General features: G+C 44.1%; 1 protein-coding gene across 4 annotated transcripts in view; it reads right to left on the bottom strand.

Moving 5' to 3' along the window:
• CUNH10orf90 (chromosome unknown C10orf90 homolog) overlaps positions 1-18161 on the bottom strand; it is a 142687-nt gene that overhangs the window by 14750 nt on the left and 109776 nt on the right. For 3 of the 4 annotated variants that reach the window (XM_085841215.1, XM_021167523.2, XM_085841216.1), the window contains 3 exons: positions 16005-16289; positions 12925-13103; positions 11228-11405 (listed from right to left, as the gene is read on the bottom strand). In XM_085841215.1, coding sequence (XP_085697341.1) covers positions 11228-11405; positions 12925-13103; positions 16005-16289 — 642 coding nt within the window. The remainder of the gene's footprint in view (positions 1-11227; positions 11406-12924; positions 13104-16004; positions 16290-18161) is intronic. The other variant, XM_029479182.2, reaches the window with a different exon arrangement.

The raw sequence follows: 18161 nt of genomic DNA, 5'->3' as shown, positions 1-18161 counted from the left end.
CTGTTCCACTGCAGGTTGCTGGGTTGCTGACTCTTGGTTGGAGATACCCTGACAACAAAGGTTGAAGTTGCTCCAAGGAACTCAATGCCCATAATCATCAGAATGTAGTCTAAGGAGATTGACACTCCATCTCTCCTCTATCCTTCTTTCTCTCCTACCTAGTGTTGGAAGATTGGAAGGTATTAGGGTAGAGAAGGTTGGTTGAAGAAAAAGAGCCCAATAAAGTAGCCCAAAAGTATGGTGACAAAATCCATCACTACAAACCATCAACACAGGAGACAGCAAGGGAAGAAAACCCCAAGGAACTATAAAAATAAGAAATAAGAAACTAAAAAATTGACAGTAGGAAGGTCTTACTTTTCACCAATTATCTGGAGTGTAAATGAATTAAATCATCTACCAGATGTCAGAGTGGGAGCTGGAGAGATGGCTCAGTGATGACTTTTCCAGAGGCTCAGAGTTCAATTTCTAGCACCCACATGGCAGCTCACAAGGGGGTCTGGATCCCTCTTCTTGCCTTTGCAAGAACTGTATGTATGTGATATGTGTACACATGCAAGCAAAATGCCCATGCACATAAAATAAGGGGCGGGGGGTTCACAGAGTGAATGCATGGATTAAGACAAGCACAGTGCACAAGTGGCACAGGTCTGTGATCCTAATGCTTGGAGAGCAGAATCAGGAGGATTTCTAGCTCAGTGTATAACAAGACCTTCTCCTAAGAGAATAAAAATAGATGTAAATATAAATAAATAAACACAAAATAAGACAATTTGTAAACTGCTTATGAGAACTTGCTGTGGCTTTACTGGTACATAGACTAGTAAGATTTCAGTGTAAAAGACGGTCTCTGTAAAGGGTGAGCAAAAGGGTCCAGGAGAGGCTCTCCTTAGATCAGGACAAAGCTAAACACGGAGACAGAGACAAGATGGCTTATGTAATGATGTAGGTTAACGATACAGGGAAACACTATAGGAGGTAATTCATGAAGAGTATAAAATAATTACAGGCACACACACCTGCACACATGCACGTATGTGCACTCAACATTGGAATGCCCAAATGTACCAAATAAATAATAGTGTAACAATAGATAAGAGAGTCATACAATACAGGGACTATACAAGATCTCACGTTTAATGGTGGCTGCTGTCAAATAACAGAAAAATCAGTGCAGGAACACTCAACCATTCAACTTTAGCTACCCTTTAAATAAAACGGCACTAATAGGCATGCACATATCATTCTACAAACAACCATCATGGCTTCTCTAAGGCCATGGAGTATCTGCTTTGGGTATCAGATACTCAAATGTTCAGAAACCAGCATGCCTCAGCAAGTCTGAGACTATAGCGTAGTACTATAATGTGATATCAACAATAAGAAAGTTCACAAATACATGGAGACAAAATAAAATGCTTCAGCACAGCTGATGAACTCAAGAAGAGAGAAAAGGAGAAGAAATACCAGAAGACAGAACAGCAGACCAGTGCATGCAGGATTTGGCAGAAACAACCCTAAGAGGGAAGTTCATATGTCTACACCCATGAAGATTTCACAAGATGTAACATTATAAGCAAGGAGCCAGATAAAGAAGGCTAGACTAAGGCTAAAGTTAGTAGAAGGGGAAATGGCAACAATCAAAGCAGAAACAAGTGAAATAAAGATTAGAAAAACAAAGCAAAGGATAAAGACAAGGAAGGGTTGGGTTTGAGGGCTGAGGAGCTCCCTCAGCAGCTTAAGAATGCTTGCCAGAAACCCTGATGACTTGAATTCCATAGGTAAAGGTAGTAGGAAAGAAAATAGAGTCCCCAAAGTTATCATCTTACTCCCACACACATTCAAAGGCAAAAGCAAAAAACAGGCAACCGCGCGCACACACACACACACACACACACACACACACATGGGTAGGGTGGATAGTCATTTTAAAAATATGTGGGTTTGAGATTAAAAAAAATTGACAAACCTTTAAACTAATAAAAGAAAACATTCAAAGGAGTGAAATCCGAAATTAGGGGCAACATTGCAATGGGTACCACAGACATATGAAGGGCCACGAGAGACAACTGTATATAATTATATCTACAAATTGGATAACCTCAAAGGAGGGCATAAATTTCTGAGAAGAGAAAAATCTACCAAGGTTAAGTCAAGAAAAAGAGGAAGGGAGGACAGAGTAATAGCAAGTGAGGACAGACGTTCAAGAAGAAACTTAAAACAAAAGAAAATAAAAACAAATAAACAGAAAAGCAAAATGAATGCCATCAAGGGGAGCCTGGGGTCCTCACTGTTGACTTTTAGCACAAAGCTCAGTGAGATCCAACAGAAGCCTTCCTGGCTTCCAGACAACTGAAGAGAGAGGATTTTCAAATTACTTTTTTATGTGGTTTCCCTACCCTGTGTTACCTTAGTGTCCAATCTAGACAAATTTCATACAGATCAGCATGCTGTGATGGACTGAGAGGTGAGGAAGCAGAACTCAGTATCAGCCAGAGATTTAAAGGCTTGTTCACCTGTCAGGTAGAACTTTTCCCTGGTGTGTGTGTGTGTGTGTGTGTGTGTGTGTGTGTGTGTGTGTGTGTGTGTTATGACACACATTACTAATAGAACCAAATGGAAAAATTATCATTTGACAAATTTCAACATCCTATCATAATAAACAAAACAAAACAAAACTCAATATATTGAGATATGAAATTAAAAAAGTAGAATGTACTTCAGCATAATGAGGGACAGGGGTGACAAACCAAGTTAGGATTACACCCAATATCACACACTTGAAAGTTTCCCCACTAAGGTCAGGAACTGGACAAGGCTGCCCATTCACACCACTTGTCTGTAGAGTTAGATAGGAGCAGTGAGACAGGGCGAACAATTGGCATCAAGAAGTGAGATTATCTTTGTATGAAGAGCACACAGTTTTATCACGGAGGAACGCCTAAAGCTGGCAGCTAAACTGATGGACTAAGGACTGGACTGAGCACATAATCACTATTGTTTCCATATGCTATCAGTGAAATGGGAGGAAAAGCAATCAAGAATGTCCCATACTAATAGTTTCATCCAAAATGAAAACAGAAATAAATTTAAGTAGGCTAGGAAAGGTTCATACTATAAAGTACTGAAGAAAGAATAGGAAAAGGCATGAATATATTAAAAAAAGATCCCCTGACAATAATTTGAAGAGTATTGTTGAAATACTCACAGGACTCAAAATAATCTATACATCCAATGCTTTACTTATGCAATTCCCACAATGACATTTTTTTACAGGAGCAGGAAAAAAATGCTAAAATTCACATGGATCGACAAAAGCATCTTAAGTAAAGAAACATACTAGAGGCACCATGCTACCTGGGTTTAGTACTACCATAAAGCAATAGTAGTCAGAACAGCATGGCTCTGGCCTAAGGACGGACATACAGACCACAGAATAGAGAACCCAGAAATGGCTTCATATTTTGTTCAACTGATCTTTGACAAAATCATTGAAAATACACAGTGGACAAAAGGGCAATCTCTTTGTTCAATGGTGTTGATGTATGCAGAAGAGTAAGACTAGACCCTTTTCTTAGACCATCAATTCAAAATGGAGTAAAGACTTAAACTCGGAATCTTCAAGAAAAAAATCACGTTGAGAAAACTTTTGGAAAAGGCTCCAAGACACTGTTGCAGACAAAGCAGTTTTGGATTATGACTCTCAAAGCACAAGAAAAAAGTTTAGTTGGAGGATTCTAATTAAAACATTTTGTGAAGCCAAGAGAAAAATCAACCAAGTACAGAGATAACCTGTAAGACAGGAGAAGGTATCTGTAAACTATACATTTGATAAAATATTCACTTCTAAAACATATTAGGAAACTAATCCAATAACATCAAGAAAAGAACTTGACTATGAAAATGTGTAAATAGCCGTTTCCCAAGTGGACATTAGACAGATTTAAAAAAAAATGCTCAAAGTTGTTGTTGCAGGATATTTGATCACATTGTGAACCTCCAGACTGTTCACAATGTGATCAAATATCCTGCAACAACAATTGCAGAAGGACTGGAAAAACCCTTGTTGTGGTGTGGTTCAGCCCTAGCACACACCTTTAACCCTTTCTGTAAACAAGAGCTAAATAAAATCAACAATAGGTCATAGATCAAGAGGCAGAGCAAACAACCAATTGAGAGGGAGTGAATGTAAGAAAAGTAAGGGAACAAAAGGAGGGTCTTTGAGTTGAAGGGGATTTAAGACAGTGTGGGGGAGGACGAAGGGCCTCTTCCTTCCAGGACATTGGTGGAGTTGGCAGGTCAGCTGGGTGCTTTCTCTGCCTAGTTAAGCTAGCAGGTTTTCACCCCAGCATCTAGCTCCTCAGATGCTCATAAAATTGGATGGCTGGGATTCTTTTTTAAAACAAAACAAAAACCAAACAACACACAATATACAACTACATGAAAATACAAACTGACCCCACAATCAGATACCACCACATCTCTGCTGTAGGGAAAAATTACCACCAGAACTTCTGGAGAGGCGTGACAAAGAGGGACCTTTACACACTGTTTATAGGAATTGGCTCCTTAAAAACTAAAAAGAACTGTCTGTAAGTGTGGCACTCACACTGCATGGTGTCTAGTTCGTTGCATTTTGAAGTAAACCACACTAATACGTTGATGAGACACCTGTACTCCTGTGTCCATTGCTGCATCACTTATAACAACAATACATAATAATCAATATATAGATAATGATACATGTAAAACACATGTGTCTATATATGATGTTATTTGTAACATCGATATATAGTGGGCAGAGGACTCTATGAAAACGAGACTGGTGGGAATGGAGAGATGCTTAGGTTTGTTGCTAGCTAGCTAACTAGCTATTGGAGGATTTAAAGTCTCAGCTCTATTTTCATTTACTTTTTTTTTTTTTTTAAAGAGAGTCACGACAACATGAATGACCCTTGTATTAAATGAAATAGGTAGGCCGAGAAAGACAAACACTCCAGGATTTCACATAGGCATTCACAGAAGCACAGCCTAGAATGGAGGTTTCCCGGGGCTGGGTGGGGTGGCCTGGGAAAGGATGGTTAAGGCGATAAAGTCTGGGTTACTTAAATGGAGGAACTTTAGGGAAGCATTTGACCTCCTGATGGTTGAGACAATGGTCCTCATGACAAAAGGTAAGTAGGTAGGTGCTGGCTGGGTTCCCCATAGCCATCTAGTTATTTTGCAACACAGTTCTTTATGAAGGGACAGTGCACATCATAAGTTTGTATAGTTTTTGTCAACTAAACTAAAAAAAAAAACTAAAGCTAAAACAAAATACATGTGCTCTTAAATAAGTTTAAATAAAGATTGCACACCTTGCCCTCGAGCTGTTGAAGCCGTTGTTGGTCAAATAGTAATTTTATCAGTGTTTGCTTGGATTCTAGGATTCTCCAGTTTTGTTTTGTTTTTGGTTTTTTTTTTTTTTTTTTTTTTTGAGAATCATAAGAAATGGAGATCTATGCAATATTGATGAACTTCATAAACTTAGAGTTTCTGCACAGTTTATTACTTAAGTGTCTTGTAAGACACGAAAAAGTCATTTGGAAAACAAAACCCAGGACATTGGGCAAATCACTCACAAAGCCCCTTTCCCCCACCATCTGCAGAGCAGAGATCCTACTTTTTATTACTGTGATTGGAAATGACCTCATCCTGTAAGGCTAATTCTAACCAACAGATGAGAACCAGTCTTTTCTTCTTACACCTCCTAAAAAAATTGAAAACGTCTTTTAAAAACGAAGCAAGGCAGTAGGGCAACCCATCGCAGTGTCCGAAGTCTGGCTGGGAAGGAAGGGCTCTGAACCAGAAGTCTTCAAGTAGCTCCTGCTTCCTCTTTCCTCTGTGAGCTGATAAAGAAAATTTGACTTTTCTCTGATAAGCACATTTTAAAATTCCTCTGCGGTTAATACTGGGAGAGCTGACCACAAATACTTCTCTCAGCATTTTATGGGAAAACATTCAGGGGAATCAGATGAGGCAGAAGTGAGAGTGCAGCCCTGCTGGGCTGACTGCAGGAGCTGTGGTGACCAAGGCTGCTGTTATCACTTATCAACTGAGTCACATCTCCCCCTGGGTGTTCTGAGAATGCAAAGCAATGTTAATACTGGCTCCAGGCCAAGAACTGTCAGCCATCTTCTGGGAAAGGAAGTCTGCAAGTGCCTTCTAGAGAATTCCATGTCTCTACTGGTCCGTGATTTGGAAGGCTCTGACTTGGCTCACCTTGGGAGGTGTGGATAACCCAATTCAGATGAAGTCCATCTGATCTGTGAGATACGGCGGGGAGGCTGGTGAGCCAAGTGGTCACCCATGCTTCCGGTCTGGGTATAGTCCCCCAGCACCCTGACAAGTGGGAGATGTGTAAGTAAATAAGAACCCCAATTTTGCAAATGGCAATGAGTGCATTGAAGAAAGAGAGGCTTAGGGAAGCAGATGCTCCTGGTGGATTTTTCTGCATGCCTAAGGATGAGATGCACAACGTAATTGAATTTGATGTGGAAGGAGGCCATGAGGAGAGTATGGGGAAGGAGCTAAAGTAGCATTCAGGCCATGTGGCTGTGTCAGGTCCCTGCCAGGTTGAGGCTTAACACCAAGATAAGAGTAAGGACACATGTTTAAGAAAGAACTGGGCGGAGAAGCAAAAACCTCCACACACACACCAGGCCACCTGTCAAAGTAAAGAGTTTAGGGGTAAGTATTTAAAAAGGCTAGATGTGAGGCCAGGCAGGGTGCCCTATTAAGTGTCGAGTCATCTCTTCAGGAGTTAAGATAGAAAGTGAGATTAACTAGGGAGCCGAAGGCAGAGATAGGCTGGGAAGGATCTGGAATGGATGGGAATATGACCCAGGGAGACCCTGAGACTCCAGTAGAAGATGCTCAAGGCCAAGTCTGAGGAGCTACAGTGAGAACAGGATGAAGTCCCCAGTGTGTCAGTGGAGAACGGCAAGGGCTGCCATCCACCTGGTGCACATACAAACTCTGCTAAACTCGGGTGCCCATGTGGCCATAGTTGGCACTTCCCCCCAGGTGCCCATGTGGCTGTACATTCAGGCTAGCCTTCTTTGGGTTCTGTCTGAAAGGAAGAAGCAAGAGCGAATTCTGAAACACTCAGCTCTTGGGTTATGGTTAGCTTTTGTACATGGCTCAGTCTAACCATGTCCTGCATATGGCTTAGTACACACATGATTCCGAAAGAGTTGATGCTTGTTTATAGCTCCAGGTGACTCTAGTAAGTTGACAAGAATGCTGACCCGGGAAGAAGGCAGAAGCCTGCAGGTCAGGGGATTGAATATCTCAGTTTTTCTCACGCAGCTCAATAATTGCCTTATGTTACTTGTTATTCCACCTAAGACCCTTTCTACATGTCTACATACCAGGACCTTCCTGGCCTCTGCCTGTACTGTTTCTGGTCTGCAACTACTCTACACAGCAAGCTACCCATCTTCTGACTACTGCATAAGACCAAACTTACACCTTTTAGCCTGCCCCCAACCCCCCAAGTTCTTTTGAGCTTATCTTCCTTAACCCCATCTCCATAGTTAGACTGAGGATCTTCCAGTCACTTCTCATTCCTGCTCTTTCCGCCACATCTGCCCTGTTCCAGAGTACATCTGCTTAGTTTCCAATCACCTCCACACAATGGGAAACTCCCCATTCAGGAGCTGGGGACTATAGCCAGGAATTTATAAGGCGACTTCATGAACCCTGTCACCCCCAACTGCTCATAAAACATTCTCTGCCCTTCAGACAGGGACCCTTAGCCCTAATTAGCATTTACACCCACATATGCATGCACATGTGCGCACACACACACACACACACCATCATCTGCCCCTGAGCTCCAAGGCTGCTTCAAACTCATCAGACAACATGAAACAGCTGGCCGCAGATCCCTTTCGTCATTGCTCCTGCAAATCCAGGGACCTGCCTCTCCCAGCCTTGTCAACTGCCAGAGTTCCCACCTGAAATGCTCGGGTCTGTCCCTAAGCCAAGACTGCTTGGCAGGTTCCTGATCAGAGGCAGTTACCCCAGCATGGAAAAGCAAACCTGAGCCTTCCTTCCACCAGACGTCTCAATGCTGCAGCCGGGGCTCATTCACACACATGATTTATGATCTAATTTAGCATGTAAGGAAACATCTGCATTTTGCTTTTATCATCTTGCCAGCAGACAGACTGAAGACAAGATGTGTACTGTAGACTTGTTTAATGGGGCCTTAAACATTCCCTCTCACTAGCCTAAGCTTATACAAGGCTCTAGTTTCAAAAATTGTCTGATCTAACTGACCTAACACAAACAAACATGGAAATAAAGCTCTCCTCAACACATCTCTACCACAGGGACAGTTGGAATGGCCATAAAAATCCATGCTGATCAAGTCCCCCAGAGAGCATTCCAGTGGCCAGGACAGTCTTGGAATTGGGGGAATAAAAAGGTGACTTAGTTATTTAATACTATGACTGGGCCTTTTTTATTATTATATACAATTTTAAAATGTTCATTCAGAGCACACGAACTTATAAGGATATTTGCTTTGGGAAAAACATCAAAGTTGACTGATATTGCAAGCAGTGCTGCATGCCCCCCACATGCACAAAAGATGCATTCAAGTTCAAATTCCCCAAACTGTGACTGTGACCTTCATTTGACCTTGTCATTGGAAATATGGTCTTTGCAAATATAATCAAGTTAGTATGTGGTCATACTGGATGGGTGGAATTTAGCTTTGAATAAAAAGAGAAAAATTGGACTCAAGATCACACAGATAGGAAGAAGGTCATGCGAAGACAAAGGCAGAGAGCTACAGGGGCCACTCACCCGCCAAGGAGCACGGGGATGGATGGCCAGAAGCCACCACAGCTGGGAGAGAAGTGACATGCATGCTCTAATCTGAGCCTCCAGACAAGACTGGCCCTGCAGGTGCCTTAATTTTGACCCCTGATCTCCAGAACTCTGAGATAATGCATGCCCGTGATCTTAAGCCAGCATGCACGTAGCAATTTCTTACAGTAGGACAGGAAAGTAATGCAGGCATGCAAAGGCCACCCCCCTCTAATACTGTGGCCCAGCTAGAAGGTCTACCTCAGAAGAAGAGGAGCTCAGCATGCCACCATCTGGATCCCTAGCATCCTCCTGTGTGTGAAATGCTCAGTCCCCAGCTTCGAGCTGCAGGAAGGTAGCCGCTACTTTAAGAGACGGGGTAAAGTGGGCATTCTCAAGCCACTGGAGGTGTGGCCCTTGAAGGAAACGGTGAGACCCTGGTCTCTCCTTCCTTCTCTCTTTTGCTTCCTGGTTGCCATGAGCTGAACAGCTTTGCTCCGCTTTGCACGGCTCATTGTGAGGCGCTGCCTTGCTATAAAGCAATGCTGTTAACTAATCATCCCGAGACTTCAAAAACCCCGAGCCTAAGTCAACCCCTTTCTCCTTGGAAGCTGATTTGTCTCGGATATTTGTCATAGTGATATAAAGTTAACACATACATCACCATCCTGAAGAATTTCCCTCTGGCCATCTGTCTCTGCTTCTTACACAAACCAAAGGCTGAAAACGGAGATCTTCCAAGGTTAGCTTGTGTGTGGCTGCGTCTATATTGTGATTATCTGTTGACCTCAGTGTCTATAGCCTAACTCTTTTGAGCAAGTGACATCTTTCATACCCAGCATGAGTGAAGGTGCCAAGGGGATACTCCCACTGTGGCTGGCCTCTGGCCTTCACAGTGCCTTGAGATAGCTGTGCCTGAAACAGATGCACTTTGTTGAACCAGAGACTAAACAATCCCCTAGAGAACACACCTAGACCAAGCCTGTGTCTACACCTAGCTTGAAATGCTAGCTAGACACACAGTGTGATGGGCCAGCTCTTTGCCCATCTGCCTGGTTGGCTTTCATTTTTCATCCTTCTGGAATGTGCCATGGGATGGAAGCAACAGGTAACTTGTCAGATCCCTTGAATGAAAACAAGACATTCAACTGTGCTCTTTCTGGGGTCTCTAGAAAGCTCCCCTAAAGTGTTCTGGATGCAGGAAGGAGTCAGGCTACCTAGAAGAGAGTCTAATAGGAACTGGTTACAGCAGCTTTCTTCTCTCTCTCCTTCCCCTTCCAAATGAGATCTTTGTAAGCTTTGCTAAGCTGCACTTTAGTGAATATGCTATTTTCCCCAGAGGACTTCTACTCAGAATCATACTCATGATTTAACATCCTGGGGGCCAAAATATTTTCCTAGGAAGAGAGATCTCATCCCTGTATTCACAGTCATAAACCAGAGGCTTCTCCAAACCCCCAGATTTTAAGATTTGAGTTGGCAGGCCCTTCACAAGTTTCCTGATGTTCCCAGTCCTTGCCTTCATCTCTTGTTATTCTTGCTAGTTCAAGGGCTTGTTTATGAGGGTCCATGAAAATAAAAAAACAAAAACAAAAAAAACTGAGGTCATCTTGCTCTCAGTGATATTCCCAGCCTCCAACTTGGGGCTGGGTGCAGAAAAGGTTCCTGCTAATTTCTTCTCCTATGAGTGAGTGAGTGGGTGGGTGAGGAGGTAAGTGAGTGGGCAAGTAAGTGAGTGGGTGGGTGGGTGAGTGAGTGGGTGGGTGGGTGAGTGAGTGGGTGAGTGAGTGAGCGAGTGAGTGGGTGAGTGGGTGAGTGGGTGGGTGAGTGAGTGAGTGAGTGAGTGGGTGGGTGGGTGGGTGGGTGAGTGAGTGAGTGAGTGAGTGAGTGAATGAGTGCCCTGCCTCTCAGGGTTGTCTTGACCTCAGCCTCACTGTACTGGGCAAGCTGGCCATCCTTCCTCTGAGCTCACAGCAGGAAGAGGTCTCCAGATGACAAATGTTGATGCAGACAAGCTGGAGTCAACTTCTTGCCCCAGGTCTGTTTTGCAATCTATAAAGGGCAAGGGAGATCGCTTGCAAGCCTCCATCAGGAGCCAAGAATTTGAACTCTCTATCCTGGCTCCTACAGTGGCGTGGCTCCTTTCCCAGCTACAATGGTGAATTTGGGTCCCAAGTTATTTCTGCTGAGTTGCATGCCCATATGTAACCTCTCAAAATGAGCTGGCTCCCAGAGCCAGCTTCAGGATGCTGAGGTCTGTGCATGCCAGTGGCGTAATTTGGGGTCCTCATCCTTTCAGTGAAGGCTCCATGCCTGAGAATGTTTGTCCCCAAACATGTTCCGGCCTTCCAAGCCACCTGCAGCTTACCACTAAGAGGATGGGGAATGGTGAACTGCTTCTTGTTGGCGCGGACAGGAAGTAGGCTCTGCTTCTGCCCCAGGCTCTCCTTTTGTTGGGTTTTCCTTTGCTGTACCATGCGCTTAAGCTTTTGCAGCCGTTCTTGTGAGCGAGAAATGAACTGAGGTCTATGGACTTCCAGTGCTTCCTGATTGGAACAAAGAACAGCGTTGTGTTTTTTAAGAGAAGGGAGAGCAGGTAACAATACAGCCATCTGATTTACTCCATGGGAGCCAATCAAGATCACAATACTCTATGGCAAAAAGCCAGAGTGCAAGTCCAACCCCCACCTCCCATGACCATGTGTAAAAATGGTATGGCCATATTGATGACAAGGTCAGGGCTGGCCAGCAGCACAGAGCACACTGCATCAGGACCAAGAAATAACGAGCACTGGAGCCACTGGGTACAAATGGCCAACATCTATTTGCCTATTTGTTGATTCATGCTGCCAAACCACTCACAGCTGAGGAACCCAAGTCTCCGGGTTCTGTACTTCCATATTCTGAGAGACATGGGTGGGACTAGAAGGCAGGTGCTAGCAATGTGCACACTCATTCCTGCTGGGGTCAGAGTCTTAAGGATACAGGGATTGTGTCCCTGGTGTAGAAAATGGTGCTTTTCAGAGGTCTCTCTGTGGCTAAAGAGAACCGCTTCTGGGTAGATAGAGGTAGAAGGCTCTGCTATACAGAGTGGTTCTATACAGTGAGCTTCATAGGTCAGGTCAGAATCTCCCCACATCTCCGTGTTCAAAGCAACATGTGTGGGGCTGTAGTGACATTTTAGAATTTTGGAAATGTTCTAAGAGTGTGTAGGGATGCAGGGCTGTTCTGAACTCTCTACAGCAGAGGACTATGATTTGCCTCATGCTCTAGCAGAGGTGTGGTTTTGCCAGCTGCAGATAGTTTCTGCAATTGTGAGATGTTTATTCTGGGAACTTTCATAGGGCATTTAAATGCCAGAGCCCTAATAGGTGGATTTGTTTGGGACTCTGGGGACATCTTAGATGTTTTCTACAGGCTCATCAAGGTCCAAGGATGCAGCAGTGAGCCAATGGGGCTATTTTTACATTTATGGGGAGTTGCACCCCATAGCAAATGCCTTCCCAGAAAGTGTATTTAACTGCACACACAGTGTGCCAGTAGCAGCAACTTTCTCTGAGGTCATCTGCCATGTTAAATATTTTTACTTTGATCAATATATGTATGCTGCTTCTCTAAACAGAGAAGCAGCTTAAAAACTCCAATATCTTCCATGTCCTTCAGGCCATGGGTGTACAACTTGGGAAGCTTCTTTAATTGTTCAGTGGCTGTGCACCCTTATCTGACTATGGGATGTCTAGGGGTTCTCATCTGATAGGGATCTTTTGAAAAATCAAATGTGACATGACTCCATGTGACCTCTGGGTGCCCTTTCATTGCCATTGTCATTGACATGGTAGCAGTAGCAACAATCCTTATTCTTACCTGGCAGAGTCAAGTGTATTGTTTCCATGAGGCAAATAGCAGAAGAGAAGTTTAGGAAACAGCAGGGAAGGGCCAGAGTAACACAAACAGAAAGACTGGGAGTCACAGGCAGAAGTGAGATCAGGTGCACGCCACACTCCTCAGAAGAGACCTCCCCTCTACTAGAGTTAAGACAGGATGGAGAGACAACAGAGGCTTTACCTGCAAAGTCATAGAACTTGCCAGCAGAGGCTCATAACTATCTTCTGATGGGTCAGAGCTCTGTGCTCCCTCTGGGGTTGATGGAGAGGGGGTTGCTGGTGAGGGCTCAGGTGTGACAGTAGGGTCTTCATTCTTCTCACATTCCTTTAGTTTTACAACCAAGTCACAGCACGTGTAATCTAGGAAAGCAGACGTATAATACAGTAAGAAGGTACTCAGTGGCTCTCCTGTCCGGCTGCCTGACACAGGAGGACAAGACACACAAGACAATCTAGAAAATAGAAATGCCAGTGAGTTATTAACGGGCCTTGTTAAGCTGACAAGATCCAGCCTCATCACAGACCTTTCCAGCAGCCCCAGTCAATGTGACAGTCATTGGAGTCTATGACTGGCTAGTTAGGCCATGGAGGTGTTCCTTAGATTGCAGTGTTCAGAATGTCTTTGCTCAAAATGAAAGGAGACTTTTCTAGTCTGGATCTCATATTAAGTGTGTCCTGTGTAATTATTACAGTTCGCTTGTTTCAAGACAGCATATTAATCTGCCTTGTGTTTGCCGCACTAATGATATAATGACTGGGGATGGTGTTCAATTATGCATCCCTCCCCTTCATTTTCCAGAGTCCACCACTAGCCTCACAGAAGCAATTGGAAGGGTTTTTCTCTTAAAGCTGGCAGAGCTCTTTCCTGGGGCCATTTTAGTTTCCCTTTGTGGAAAGGGTCAAAAATTAATTGATTCCTTGGCGCTGCAGGTGGGGACAATCCTGGGACTAATAGAATAGCATTAATAACTATTCCAGAACACCTCCTGACCAAGCCTTGGTCTGGAATGCAGGATAGATCCTTCCATTACCCTTAGCCCACTCTTCTCCTTTGACTGCTACTCTGCAGTGCCTTCTCAGTTCCAGCCTCACCTAACTGCTCCTTTGTCCTGGTCCAGCATCTTCCTGTCCTGTACGGCCTCTGATCTCCATTAAGTGCTTTTGGTTCTTCTTCCTGGTGAATTCCCACCTCCAGACTGAGTTCTAATGACCAGGGTACCTCCTTGACTTCCTAAGGTAGGATGCATCCCTGCCTCCTACATTCTGCAGCGTGGTCATGAGGTGGGTTGTAGGAGCATGTAGGAGTTGGTCCCTGGACCATCTGATGCTTATCCCACATGTATCCACAGCATCATGTATAGGGCTTAGAAGCCACTGGTTCTTCCAGGAGAGGCAAGTTGCCTATGAGGAGTTTCTCCTGGCCACAGGAGACAGCTCATCCAAGCTCCTGGTATCATTCATTGTTTATAGCTGTATCCTCTCTGGCTGGATCCTTTCCCTACTCAGGTCCCTTCAGCCCCTATCTAACCCAACCCCCCTTGACTTTTACTCCACTTCATGTCACATGATTCACTGTCAACATCACACTACTTAGAGGTGCTTAGATAATCCTCCCAGTCTCCAAGCTCTTTCTCTTCTTCCTTCTAGAGGATTTCCTCATTGTCCTACTTTCTCTTTAGGCCTAACTAGTAGCTCAGGCTAGCTCAGGTCTAACCACCAACCAGCACTCTCTCTCCAAAGTTAATTCTACTCTCTACCACCCTGTTCTCACGTCTCCATGTGAAAACCTCCCTCTAACCCCCCGATTCACAGAGAATGAAGTGTCTTCATATCTCTTTCCTCCTTCATCTTCATGTGAATATGGTAACCCCAGGGTCAGTCCTAGCAGGACACCTCCTCACTGCTCATGACATCTGCTCCAAGGTCCAAAACGTCTTCACCCAGACCTTCCCACCTTAGAGACCTTCTTGACTGAGTCTCAGTCCCAGCCTGGTCACTCCCCTGTCTATCTGCATACTGCTCCTGAAACCATCGTCTGGAATGTAAACCCACTGAGATTTTTTCTTTCAAAGTCTTGGCCCTGCCTGTGGTCCAGACTCTTGCGATGGGTGTAGAGGGCCTTCTGACCATGGGGCCCTAGGAGAATCAGAAGTCCCTGGCTCTGGTGCAGGTCTTCTGTGCCCCTTGGAATTCCCCAAAGCAGCCAAAGCCCTCCTGGAACTCTTCATTTTGTGTACTTTTCCCTTCATCCTTGGTGTGTGTGTGTGTTTTCTGAAGTACGATTTTGAAATCTCTAATGGTATTGTTATCTCAAATGCCAACTCAGAATCATTTGGACAAAGATGTCTGCTCAGACCCTCCCAGAGTGTGGGCAGTGGCTCCTCATTGTTCACCTCGTTATAAATAATAGAGCTGTGCCCCCTGCACCTCGAAGAGTACTGATCAGCTTACACCAAGCATGTAGTAATTGCTTCTGCAATCAATTGGCAGTTAAAAACATAAGAACCAACTCCCTGTAACATTACTTTTGCCAAATAACATACTCATTTTAATTTTTATCACCCCAAACCATACCATTTTGTATGTGTCTTTCTGTCCCTTTCTAAGTTCTTTAAAAATGTCTTCAGGGTGCTAGAAGTCCAGATTCTCTCTCTCACATTACTAGGTACCAGAGGCTATTCTCTGTTGTGTTATTCTTTTCCTTCAGAATTGTTCACTATGGTATTTAGGAGTGGTCAGCAGCTTGACCTGCAGGGCTATGATGTCTATGTCCAGTTTGGCTATTTCTATTTCCCCTATGGGAAATGGTGATGGGGTCCTGCCTATGTACACTAGGGCCCAAGTTGCTCATTTTAAATGTTGGCTGTATGTCCGGGGCTGTATCCCTTAGCTATTATTTCTGTCAGCCAGTTAGTGGGAACCTGGGCAGCCCCAGAGACATGCTACCTTCAGGGCAGTTGCACTAGTACCCCAGACCTTCCAAAAACAGAGACTGTATGTCCATTGGGCAGCCTCCTGGGCTTTAGCTGGCACTAGCCTTGGGTTTAGTAAGTCTGGGGGCCTCATGATTTGTATAGAGCTGCCATCTATCTGTTTGCAGAGTATAACTTACCCATTGTATCTACTTATTGGTCCTGATCTTTCTTTTCCCTCTGATACCTCCATAAGATCAGCTTGTGTGAACCATCCCAGAAATGCACTGAGCTATTTTCTTTATGCATGTTAAGAAAAAGCCCAGGGAGGGCCACCCTTCCTCCTTACCTTTGGGGAAGTGTGTTTCTATCTGAACAGCACCATCTTCCTGCAGAGAGGCACACACAGTTTGTAAAGGGCAGTAAAACCCAGGCAGAGGAACTCTGGGTATCATGAAGTATGGGTGTTGCCTCTCATGGGACTCTGAAAGGATGCTAGGTGGACCATCACTGCTTGGTGAACTGTCCCCTTCAGGAGGGAAGTGTTTAATGGTCTTCTGTCCCACTGGGAAAACAGGAAGAGTTCTTTGTGCTTCTTGCTGCTGCTTCATGCTTCCAGAAAGTACTTTTGTTTCTATTAAAAATAAAACGAGAGTTGACTCACATTATTAGATGAGCCGACCTCTCAGGTACCTGATGTGTTGCTCCTGGCTGGTAGGCTACAGCAGGGCTTCCGGAACAGTAGGTAGTAGTTGATACAGTTATAACTCTCAGATGTGCTCATCATCCCTGACCCTGAACTGTAGGTTAGGTGCTGTATTTGCATATACTGTTATAGCCTCCCCCAGCCTTGAGCAGGCTGGCTCAGACCTGTTCTAGCACTGTGAATGAGACCACCTAGGGTGAAATCTTCTGACCTAGATAGGTCTGTTGTTCTGCCACCTTTGTGCTCTTCTCCATCCAAGACTATGCTACCAGCTGAGAGGCTGAACCTGTCTTCCTGAGACATTCCTGAATAAGCAACAGCCTGGCGACCACGTGCTGACAGCCTGGCAACAAAGCATCAAGAGCCTGGCATCTCAGGGGATGGGCCTTCCCCCTTTATAAGCTCAGACTCTTAAGTAAAATCTGGGGTCTTGATCAGTATCTTGTCTTGGTCTCATTATTTCTCTCACTATTTCCTCCCATACAGCCCCAGCCTCCCCCTCAGAAACCCAGTTCATGTAGCTGTGGGCAGCTACATACTGTTACCATGAATTTGGCTTCATATGTATACATTGTTACCATGTATTTAGCTGGAATGGGACTATTCCCAGTGGTGGCCTTGGGAAGTAGCATCGTCTTCCCTATTATGTTCAGCAGAATGGAGGATGGAGTATCTTGAATGTGGGCTTAACTGGCAGTAGCTGAGTTCAATTCTACCTCCATCACTTAAATCTCTATAGCCTCATCTATAAAATCTAAGTGGGGTAATAATAGAATAAGTGACTATTAGATATTATTCATTTAGTATATTACTGGGTTTTACATAACAAATATAGAACTAGAATATATGCTACAGGATGTAGTCAACTATGTCTAATGTACCAAATAGCATTGTTTATGTATATATTAAATGAAGAAAGAAGAAAATAGCAATGCTTAGAGCATTTTGTAGACACTAAGCATTTGGTTAGTTCCTATATTGATTTGTTCCCAAGATTACAGAGCTACTGATACCAAACTGCGTGATATAGCAAGTGCAGACACATGAAGCAGAGGATCATGCTCTTGTCAAGCTCTGATGAAGAGATGGTTCCATAACTGTATGGTACCTGTTGTCTCTACAGTGTGACATTAAACTCCCCAGAAACCTATGTCCACCAATCAGGGCAAGTGAAGGAAGCTATATACATCCGTGCTTTGCAGCAGCTCAAAGAGGCAGGTGTTCTTGAGCAAATGTGTACTCACCAAATGCTTCGTTGCCTGGAGAGACACTGTGGTGAGGGAAAGGGCAAAGCAGGCCAAGGGTAGAAATGGAAGTGTAGACACTGTCTTTCTGCTCCCTGTTTAATAGGCTTGGATATAAAAAACTAAACTTTCTTTCATAATATTCAATAAGTTTTTTTTTAAAGATGCATGTTTTAAATAAAGTCATGACTCTTCTGGAGTTACCATCATTCCATGCTGATGTCCTTAAAGGAAATGGGTTCATTGGAGGTGCAAGCCGCTAAATGTTTATGTGTAATGTCAGGGGAAAATAGTGGGTAGCACTGGAATAATGGAAAGAGATTCATGCTCTGTTTTCTCGAGTGTGTCCTGTACAGGAAAGCGTGGATCCATGACACCTGCTCTGAGCATGTCACTGGTGAAGTGTCAGCAGTGCCCCAGTTTTCATCACTGGCTGTGTCCCTGGGTGTAGGTGAAGCTAGGCCATGCTGTCCAATGTGAAGAGCAGCGATATTAGAGCATGGATGCCCCTAACATCACCTTCATGACTTTGGATTCTGGCTCAGAGGAATTAAGT

Source organism: Mus caroli, unplaced genomic scaffold (assembly GCF_978045245.1).
Source record: "Mus caroli unplaced genomic scaffold, Mus_caroli_1 scaffold_8, whole genome shotgun sequence".
Lineage (NCBI taxonomy): Eukaryota > Metazoa > Chordata > Mammalia > Rodentia > Muridae > Mus > Mus caroli.
This window is presented reverse-complemented; position numbering and strand designations above follow the sequence as displayed.